General features: G+C 39.3%; 1 protein-coding gene across 2 annotated transcripts in view; it reads left to right on the top strand.

The window, feature by feature from the left end:
* The first annotated feature begins 1,837 nt into the window (after positions 1–1,837).
* Positions 1,838–11,358, top strand: part of DYM (dymeclin) — a 429,499-nt gene continuing 419,978 nt past the window's right edge. The window contains exons 1-2 of one of the 2 annotated variants that reach the window (XM_006837483.1): positions 1,838–2,029; positions 2,240–2,244. In XM_006837483.1, coding sequence (XP_006837546.1) covers positions 1,890–2,029; positions 2,240–2,244 — 145 coding nt within the window. In that variant the 5' untranslated portion in view covers positions 1,838–1,889. The remainder of the gene's footprint in view (positions 2,030–2,239; positions 2,245–11,358) is intronic. The other variant, XM_006837482.1, reaches the window with a different exon arrangement.

Raw genomic sequence — 11,358 nt, 5'->3', positions numbered from 1 at the left:
TGTGTAGGGAGGGGGTGGGAATGATCCTCATTATAAATTTATTCCCTCTTTTGAGCTACTGTATCCATAGGTGTAGGTCAAGTTCATTAAAGTACTCCTTTTTTCCTCTTCTTTCTTCTTCCAGTCGAGTTCTGATCATCCAGTCATTGAAGCCAGGTCAAGTGGGTATTATCTGCAGAATATTTCTTCATAGCATTTTCTATTCTATTTGGGTTTGACATTTCCTATTTTAGGATATGAATCCTATTATTTTGCCTCCTAAAATCTCGACTTGGCTTGATAGGGAGGCTCAGTTGGCGTCAGCTATCATTGGGGCTCTCTGTCCATGACCGTGCAGGTTGAAAGTAGCCGGTGGCTTGAGGTTTTGGGGAAGTGATAAGAAGCCATATCAGTCAGTCTTTATCACTCATCTTCAGAAGACTCAGCTTTATGCATCCATTGGGTATGTCCCATGTTCTAGATAAGCAGTCCCAGTGACCCACAGCATATGTGGAAGGCATGCTTCCAAATTCTGCCCCTGGCTTGTGGAGTGAGGAAGGGTTTAAGTGAGAAAGTGGAGAATGTAAATTCTCACCTGACCTGAACTTTCTTAAGCCTCTGAATCAGTTTGCTTATTTCTATTGGGATAGTTATTTAAAAATAGTGTCACGTGCTGTTTAGCTTACTACCATCTTACTATTTTCTGGAAGTTTCTTGGAACAAATTGAGATAAAACAGGATTTAGAACTGTGTTAAGCATGGCTTTGACGAAGACAGTAGTTCATATTTATAACTAAAACATTAGTTTTCCCATAAGAACAACAGATCCTGAAGAATCTGGTACGAATTTAACCACAACACACATTCCTTCAACATACTGTTCAGGTCATGCCTGGTACATACTAGTCCCCATGTGAGTCTAGACTCTAGGGATAGAAAGATGAATAAGATAATCCTTGTCCTAAAAATAACTCATGGCTTAGGACAAGAGGAATGTCAACATTTTCTGTATGTACTTTACAGAGGAATGCACCAGTGAATGTGACGCCATTGAAACTGGAGATGATTTCACTTAAAGCAGGCAGCTCATGCCAGTTCTCCCTAAGTGTGGGTGGTGCTGTTAGTCCGGGAGAATCAGGGTGACCTCTTGTGTGCAGAGTAGTACTGCTCCACGTGGTTTTCAAAGCAGATTGCTAGGTCTGTCCTCCCAGGTGCCTCTGGGTAAGTTCCAGCCTTCAACTGATTGCTGCTGACTGCATGCTAATTGTTCAGGTAGTTTCTTCTCACCTCTACCACATTCAAGCCACACTGTCTCTGTATTTCTTTAACGCCACTATTTCATTCATAAAAGAGCTTTGTTTTCATACTATTTGTTAATAATTTATCATTGTTATGAATTTGCTTTGAGACGTTTTCTTGGGCAGAAGAACACTCATCTGGAGATTTATTTACTGTGTAAAGTACAGGTTCAAAGTTTTGCATTTGTGTTGGCCAGGATAGATTTTAGCTCTATTTTTCCCTTTAAAAGTTTGTAGTTGTTGTTTAATATACTTAACAGATAGTAATGTTGTTGCTAAGGGATATCGAGTCAGTTCTGACTCAATGCGATCCTGTATAGGGTTTCCTTGGAGCAGCTGGTGAGCTTGAACTGCCAACCTTGTGGTTCAAACTGACCTTGCAAAATCCACTGCATTAACCCACAGCACCATACCAGGACTCCCTTCAGATAGCAGTAGATGTATGTTTTCCTTTAGTAGGTTCCAACTTTTAACATGTAGGATTTACATATTGGAGAAGGGTTATGAAAATGATGACAGTTACTTTGAACAAGTCTGAAATTTCTTTCCATTCTTTCTAGGTTATCTTGAAGAAATGAAGTTTTAAGGCCAAGTTATCTACCGCAGTAGAAGATGGGCTCAAATAGCAGTAGAGTTGGCGATCTTCCTAAAAATGAGTACTTAGCAAAGTTATCGGGCACAGAGTCTGTCTCTGAGAATGACCCATTCTGGAATCAGCTTTTCTCATTTTCTTTCCCTGCCCCAACTAGCAGGTAAGAGATTATCTGGACATGGAAAATTTATATGAGTCGTAAGAACTTGTGTGGTATGCTGATTTTATTCTGTTATTTTTTAATGTTCCTAATCTCCCATCCATTCCATACATGTTGTTGTACAAGCTCATGTTGTTGTTGTTAAGTGCTGGGAAAGTTTTCTTCTTGTCCCTGTCCTCCACTCAGTGACCTCCCTTTGCCAGAGATGAGCATTGGTGGAGATTTCTTTTGAATTCTTCCAGAGGGGGTGGTTGTTAAGTGCTGTGAAGTTAGTTCTGACTTACAGTGATCCTGTATAGCATTTCCAAGGAGCAGCTGGTGGGTTTGAAGCACTGACCTGTGGTTAGCAGTTCAGTGCTTATCCTCCAGCACCACCCCACTTTAAACATGTATTCCATTTTTTTTTTTTTTAACAAACAATTTTTAATTGTGATTTAGGCGACAGTGTACAGAGCACACTGGTTTCCCATTCAACAATTCCTGCACATTCTGTTTTGTGGCACTGACTGTAGTCCCCACAATGTTGCAGTGGTCTTCCCACTTCCTCCCTGTGCTGACCTTTTCTTTTAAAGTTTTTATTGTGAATTGAGTGTGAGTTTATAGGGCAGATCATCAGTTTTACATTTAAAAAATCATATACTTTGTTTCATTACAATGATTATAATCCCTACCATCACTTAACAATTTTTCTCTCTATTCATTTTAGCTATTTTTTTAACAACACACTCAGGCATATATAATAATTTAGACCACCAAAGGGCACATTCTACAAGTCTGCCTCCTGGCCGCCAGCTCTTAGTCCCTCTCTTCCCATGAATCTAGAGTCCTCAGCTGCTCTCCATCTCTGCCTCCATCTCCATTGTCGCTGCTTCTCTGGATAAGGTCTCACATTCCACTTGTGCTCTTCTCCCTTGATGGCCCTAGGGTCCTTTGTTTCTGAACTGTAAGATTAACTACTTCCCGTTTTTGTTACAAAACTTAAACCTTTACAGTTGTGATAGTCACAATTAGTCATGACAACAGTTACTCACTATTGAATCATAAGAGTCTTATCCCCATCTCTTCTAACCAGACTCATCAAGACAAGATGAAAACTGTTCAGTGGGGACTCTATCTTCCCTCACACACTCTTAAACTAAACTCCCTCTTGAAAACTTGTAAGCCAGTCACTTTGTGCCTTTATTGCTCCTTCATTTTAAGTAGCCAATATCTAAGTTGTCCGTCTCCATCTACCTGTGTATAGAGGGGATAGCATTGATACATGATGTGAAGACTCCTTCCCTTTCTGTTGGAATTTAGAGTTACTACCTCCATGAGTATAGGTCAAGTTCATCAAATGGTAGCAGTTTACCCTTGTTTCCTTTATCAAAAAAAATTTTTTTTTTCTTTATCTTCCTCTAGTTGAGTTCTGATTGTGAAGCCATTGAGGCTAGGTCAAATGGGTGCTCTCTGCATGTTTGGGTGTTCTTGTGCGTCTCCCCTCACTTCATGTCAGTTGGATGCTTCATTCTTTTTCATATATTTTTACAGAATCATTTAGATGCATATACACCCACTGTTTGGTCCATTGCTTTTTCACAACTTAGTAAAAAATACATATCCTGTATATGTAAACAACAGTCTTTGTTTTTATAATGGCGGCAGAGAACCCATGTGTCTTAGGTTTGGTTCTCTAAAGAAGCAAAATCAGTGTATGTTTATATAAAGATAGGTCTCTTTCAAGGAAATGGCTCACATGGTTGTAGAAGTGGGCAAGTCCCAAGTCTGTTGATCAGATGTCAGGCTGGTGGCTTTTGACTCACGTAGCTGCAGGGCTGGTGGACCAAGATCGGCGGGTCAGATGGCAGGCAGGCATGTCCGCTAGGTCAGATGGCAGGCTGCTGATGACTCCCAGGATCAGCAGGCAATAGAGCAGGACACTGGCTCGATTCCAAAGAATTGGAGGTCAGCTGCAGGATGAGGCAGCTTCTCCAAATAGTCAGTGTACTGGAAGTACCCCTGAATACATTTCTTCCCATTGATTGGCTGCTTATAGGTGGGAAATTACTACATCTTCAACCATTGAAAATCCTGGTTGAGTCAGTTGATACAAACAGTGCTGGCACATTATTCCTCTTACATGAAAGTAGATTTGGAGGTTATATTCATTCAAGTGGAAATCTTGGGTTGAAGTTTATGTGCATTGATCTTGATGCTACCAGACAGATACAGCTAGAGTGTACCAATTTACTCTCCTATCAACAGTGTTTGGAAGGGCCTGTTTCCCTGCCCTTTTATCATTTTAGTGCATTTTTAGACTTTATGACCTTTGTCACTGTAAAAACCAAGTGGGTGCCATGTTTGACTTCCCCTGATGGATTCCTATAAACAGAGGTCAGCCATGCTTCCACCCTACAACCTTTTTTACCCTAGTCTGACACCAACCATCCCACCACAGCACTCTCTGCTTCACATCTGGGTTCGATAATCCATTACAATGGCCACATAGAACTCGTAACAATCCTCCGATTATGGAGTTTATTAGTGAAAGTGAACAGGCTACAATTCAGGATCAAAACCCACTCAGGATGCAGCAGTTCTCCAGTCAGGAATGCCTCTTGTCTGCCGTACTGCAAACATGCCTTGCCCTTGTTTACGGATTCTCAACCATGTGGCTTCTTGGCCTCTACCCCAGTCCTCGGGCCTAGAGCCCCAAACTGCTCTGTCTCTCCACGTCACCACCTCTGCTGTCACCTCTTGCCATCTCACACTTCACTTGTGCTCTTTGTTCTTTATGGTCCTGGGATCTTACATCTCTGCTTCTGAGCTGGCTCCTTTTAAACCTAGCTGGATGCAGCCATAGAGTCCTGCACACCTTATTTGCGTGGTCCCACCCAATCACTGGTGGGAATTAAGACGTTGGCTAGAAGAGCCATCTCCAGTAAATTCAAGGCACCACAGCCACTGTGATAGGTGAAAAGCAGTATTTTGTTTTAACTCTTTATTATAAAAATTACCATGCTTTAGATTAATTAGAGGTTTGAGAAATCCGTTGAAAATTTTTGTCTGAATCACCGATTTAATTGTTAGTTTTTAACAGAACTGGGATTCTGTTAAAAAGAGTTTTTCTTTCTTTTTAAATAATTCATTTTTTTCTTGTTGAGAATGCAGACTGTACACCAATTCAACAATTTCTACACGTAAAGGAAGTCTTCTTTGCTAATCGGTAGCGATGGTGGGTGTGTGCCACCAATGAATTGGTTCTGACTCATAGTGACCTTGTATAGGGTTTCCGAGGCTGTAAATCTTTACGGGAGCAGAAAACCTCATCTTTCTCTGGTGGAGCAGCTGGTGGATTCTAACTGCTTTCTTTGTGGTTAGCAGCCCAGCATGTAACTCACTGCACTATAGTCTCCTACCCTCAAAGGGGTTATAATTTATTTGTAAAGACAAGCAACAAATGACATGCATGAAGTGTGTGATAGACGCTCTTGTGGAAGAAGCGTGTGGTAGCATGGGAATACAACAGGAATAGCTCATTGCTCTGAGCAGGTCATGGACTTCTTGTATTTATTTCATTTTGGCATATTTATAATTATCCTTTGTAATTCTTTCCCATGGTCCAAATCTCAGAAATTGACCGAGGTAATTTACTGAATCGACTCCTTGTCAGTCTTGCCCTCTAGTCACCCAGTGGAGTCCTTTCTGGAAGCAGCCCAACAGGAAGTGACCTTCAGCTTCCGATGCTTTTTCTGTAGCATGGAAATGGTAGTACCAACCCTGTAGATTTGTGGGGAGAATAAGACATCATAATGGTTTCAGAGTGCTGTCTTTTCTTTTTTCTCAAAAAGTAAATACTCTCTAGTTTAAACAAGCTCAAGGGTCGTGTCTTGAGAGTTAGTCTAAAGTGTCTGAAGGACGACAAAAGTAGAAATGGACCATGGTCCATGGCTTTACCATGACGATTGAACGTCCTCTGAGTTCTTTGAATGAATTGTTCAGCAGTTTAAAAAATTAGTCTGAACACTGAATATTGCAATTTTTGTCTTTGTGTTTAAGGGTGCTGCTTTTAATAAAGGTTACTTTTTAGAACCCTTTGCTGATTTATGAAAATTGCATTTCTATATATTGGGCACTAGATGGTGCTCATATAAGGTAAAAAGGCAGCCTCTGGCACAGTCATTGAAAACTCCTATTTCTGAGCATCAAAGTAACACACGTTCATTTTTAGTACCTTTAAATACAGAAAAGCACCAGAAGGCAAAAATAAAGAGGCACCAACCCAACAATCAGGAGGAACCATTGCTGACACTTTGGCTTATGGTGGGTTCAGTTGCCTCTAGTTTAAAAGTGTTTCTAGATACTGTTTCTTTTCCTCAGATTTTCCTCATGGTAGTGTTTCTTAAAACATAATTTTAAATGGTTATATTCTATTTTATCCATAATTTCTTGAACTATTGTTGAACATTTTGATGGTTCTATGATTAACTTCCTTGTAGCCAAGTCTCTGTGCATCTCCTCACTTATGTAAGTGAAGTAAGTTGATTTCCTGGTAAAATAATGTTTGTTTGTTTTTCTTTTTCCTTCCTTCAGTTTAGGAATGTTAGAAAATAAAAAAAGAGAAAATAGTCATTCTTATCACAAAGAGATGATCATTGTTGATATTTTGATATATATTCTTCCATTCTTTTTTCTGTGCACATCACCTCATATTTCATAGCTGCCAAGTCAGTTTTGACCAGAGAGACCCTATAGGGCAGAGCAGAACTTCCCAGAGGATTTCTAACGCTGTGAATCCTTACAGAAGCCTACTACCACATCTTTCTCTGACTAAGCAACTGATGGATTTGAACCACTGACCTTTCCGTTAGTAGCTGTGTGCTTAACACTGCTCTGCCAAGGCTCTTCCCCTTCCCCCCTTACTGTAGTTGACAATAAGTAAGAATTAAGAAAAAATATATATTTACTCCAAAATAGTTGCTGAATGCCTCCCATTTGGTAGGCGCGGTTTTAAGGACTGAAAATCTTGCCCGATGAGAGACGAGGTCCCTGCTTTCATGCAGTTTATATTTAGTAAAGGAGATGGGTAACAAACAAGTATAGCTATATATAAGGTCACTTCTGGAAGTTTCCAGGTCAGTAGCAAGAAAATAAACCAGAGTAAAGTCACAGAAAGAAACAGAATAGGAGCAAGTCCAAGCAGGAGATTTCTTTAGATAGAAGGTGTCTGAGAAAACAGATTTGAGCAGAGGTGTTAATGAAGTCAGGGAATGGGGATCACAGAGTCTGGGGAGGGAGTATTCCAGGGGGAGGGAACAGCGTGTGCAAAGGTCCTGAGGCAGGAATAAGTTTTGCATGTTAGAGGAACCTCAGAATGACCAGTGTGGTGGAACAGTGAGCAAAGAGATGAAATTATGTAGAGGTTAAAGATCATGCTGAATGGTATTCCAGAGGTGAGCATGCTTTCATGTAGGTCTTCAGGAATTGAGTGCAGTCTGCTGTAATTTAATAACTGTCTTGAAATAGGGAAAGGTTATAATCACATAGTTTTTCTAAACGTTAGTTTGTTGTACCATATCATCTTTTATTAATCATTTAAAATGTCCCCTCTTCCCTCATTTCTCCACAGCATTGTTAGCTTCCAGTTACCACTCTGACATTTTGTTGGGAATCCTCCTTCCATTATAAAGTGATATGCACTTAGTTAAGAGGCTTTGCTAGCATGTACCATTGTTAATTTAGCAGTTGTTTATTGAGCACCTACTGTGTGCCAGATGCTGGGCTCAGAGCCTCTACGTGCATTTCCTCATTCAGTTCTCACAACAAGCCTATCCTAACTCCACATGAGAAAAAAACCTAGGGAGTTATTAAACCAGGTTTACGGCGTTTTGGTGTGCCACTGTAGGATTAAGCTCTCGACTGCTAACTGCAAGGTCGGTGGTTCAAACCCACCAGCTGCTCCTTGGAAACCCTATAAGGGTCACTATGAGTCAGAACCAATTCATTGTCATTTAACAACAACAACGACACCACCAACAACAGAGGTGAATTCAGGATCCCTGGTGGCACAGCAGGTTAAGTGTTGGGCTGTTAACCACAAGGTTGTCAGTTCAAACCCACTAGTTGCTTCATTGGAGAAAGATGAGGCTGTCTGCTCCCATAAAGGTTTACTATCTTAGAAACCTATGGAGCAGACCTGTGCTTCCTATAGGATCACTGTGAGTCAGAATCGACTCAGCGGCAGCAGGTTTTGGCTTAGAGGTGATTTCTGTTGACCGTCTTGCTGCACTGGCTCCATTTGGACAGACTGAACATCAAATAATAATTAAAGAGCTACAGCATTAAGTTGTGTGATAATCTTTAAAAAAACAACCACCAGCTTATCGGATTCTTATGCATGTATATAATGTACACAGCATGGTATGAGACTAACGTGTGTGGGGCTGCTCAGTCTGAGGTGGGGGAAGCACAATGTAATAATATGTTTGCATAAACATATAGTGTCTGTTGATACTTTCAAAGCAATAGGTCCTAACAGGGACACGTTGGAATGCCATTATTTGTAACAGGGCACACACCAATGGGAAGCCTGTCTAGTCCTTTAGCTTTCCTTTGAGTGGCATGTGACACTGTTGAAGGGGAACTGCTGAAATGATCCTTTCACAAGGTTTCTTGCTCTGTTTCTTCAATTGAGCAAGAAGAAGAAGACTTTTATTGAATTTGGTCACGAATTTTTAAATGACAGAAAAAATTAAATGAATATGCAATTATTTTTCTCTTTGAATTCCTGATGCTTGTCTCCACTTGTATATTTTTATTCTCCTTGGCACCCTCTGCTTGAAACAGTGTGCGCTCTGGCATAAAGGTAGTTATGGGATAGCTACTAACCCGTCTTCTGAATGTACTCCGAATTCTTTCACCATAGGCTTTGCTTGAGTGGAGACCAAAATTGTGTACTAGGTCAGTTTGCTATTTCAGACTTCCTTTTTGTCATCTTGTTTTCTTATACTGAGGGACAAAAGAAATTCAGATTTTATATCTTGAGTCAGAACTGGTGTTTTTGTTTTTCTTGTCCTTTCGTATACAAAACCATAAGGAGCCCTGGTGGCACAGTGCCTAAGTGCTTGGTTGCTAATTGAAAGGTTAGCGGTTTGAATCCACCAGCCACTCCGCAGGAGACAGATGTAGCAGTCTGGTTCTGTAAAGAGTTCACAACCTTGGGAACCCTATGGGCAGCTCTATTCTGTTCTAAAAGATTTCTTGGAGTCAGAATTGACTTGATGGGAGTCAGGGTATGAGAAATCATTTTGCCTGGGTTTGAGTGATCTTTTAAATTAAAAGTCCAAAGGATTGTGGGAGTAATTATGTTAAAATAGGGCAACTATAACAGCATTGTTTAAAGCATTAGAGTAAGGGGCCAAGTAAGTTTTACTTGTAAGTTCACCCTTCATTTCTCATTGTGTTGATTGGAATCTAAATTATGAAGTCTTTTTTTTTTTTTTTTCCTTTCTGTTACTGTCTTGAGAAAATAACTGCAATATTATCTAGTATGGTGGTTACTGAAATTTTGACATTTTAATAGTTAAAGTTCCTTTCATTTGAAGTTGAATGACAGCATATAGAATTGTCTGTAAATCATATGAATATAAGCACTTTCGGTTCTTCTAGGTGCATTAAAAATTGCTGTAATAAATTTTATATGTAGTTTTTATCCTTTTACTTTTTCCTATGAATAGGCCCATTTAAAAAGTTAACATTCCCACCGTTTAACTACTGAATGGGCTGATTCTTGTTCATTTTGTGAATGATTGCTATAACTCTCTCCTTGCTAAGGTAAGGGGAAAAATGTCTTTACAAATGCTTCTGTATTTTTTCTGAATGGTTGCTTGTTGATATATTCAGGTACTATCTAAAACTGACAGACATTATGTATTTGGCAGTTTGTATGTTGTGGGCTGAAAATGACATCTTTAACATAAAATAGCAATCTTGAGATTTTATTGCAGAATTTTCAGTGATAGCTAAGTATAACATTTTTAGTATTTATTTTCATGAGCTTTATAATTACAGTCACTTTGTCCAGCACATCTATGTTCAGGAAGTGTATGTTTCATTTTTCCTCTCAACAAGTCATTTCCTACTCTGCACATCTGCTTTTTGTTAAAATTTTGAGCTATGAGTTTATCATCTTTCGTTAATTCACATAGGAGATTTATGTGCGTAAAAGTACAATGGAAACAGTCTAAATTATTGAAAACAGTGAATTAAGGTATGTATAATTGAAAAATTCATCTTCCTGACCACACTGTAGTATATAGTTTTAATATTGTAATTGCTAATTGCCAACGAGTTAATTCAAACTCATGGCCAAGGAACGGCTGGTGGATTTGAACCACTGACCTTGGGGTACAAACTAACCTTGTGGTCCAGTGCCTATTCTATAGCACCACACCAGGACTCCCTTTCCTTATTAGAGTTAAAAAACAGAAATTCTATTTTATTCCAGTTCTTTGCATGATTGTAATCATAACATAGATATAATTTTTATAATAATATTTAGATTATGACATAACTACATTTAGGCTTATATAGAAATTCCAAGTAGCTGGTGGAAGTGTTGCTAGAGTGATACTATGTTCAGTCTGCCTTAATAAAAAGGTACCTAAGTTGTATTATTCATAATGAAGAGAGTAAACTAGAAGTTAGATGTTTTATTATCTTATGACTGTGGCCAAATTAATTAGCTTCTCTATTTCTGTCATTTGTAAAATGATGATACTCCTATTTCCTCTAAACCTCTCAGGGGTCTTTAAAGAAATGAAATAAAATGATCAAGATGAAAGAACTTTGAATAGTGTAAGGTGATGTACACAATGTGAGTTATTTCTCTTCAGCAGTTTATTTGCAAGTCAACCATTAGTAGCCTCTGGTCTTTAAACACATATTTTATAGAGGTTAAACAGTACTTTCCCCAGATTCTTTCCTCTCTTGTTGAAATATTAAAAAAATACATGCAGTGAAAGTCAGTTTCAACTTGGTTTTAGCCAAACAACGCCTTTCTTCCCATGAATCTAGAGTCTTCAGCTGCTCCCTCTCTCCATGTCCCCATCTCAGCCTTTGTCTCTGGCATTGCTGCTTCTCTGGATAAGGTCTGCATTCAGCTTGTGCTCTTCTCTGTTGATGGTCCTAGGGTCCTCTGTTTCAGGACTGTAAGATTAACCACTCCCCTGTTTTTGTTACAAAACGTCTACCTTTACAGTAGTGACAGTCGCAATTAGAGTCACGATAGCAATTATTCACTATTGAATCATAAGAATCTTATCCCCATCTCTTTTAACCAAACCTATCTA

Source organism: Chrysochloris asiatica, unplaced genomic scaffold, assembly GCF_000296735.1.
Source record: "Chrysochloris asiatica unplaced genomic scaffold, ChrAsi1.0 scaffold00021, whole genome shotgun sequence".
Taxonomy (NCBI): domain Eukaryota; kingdom Metazoa; phylum Chordata; class Mammalia; order Afrosoricida; family Chrysochloridae; genus Chrysochloris; species Chrysochloris asiatica.
This window is presented reverse-complemented; position numbering and strand designations above follow the sequence as displayed.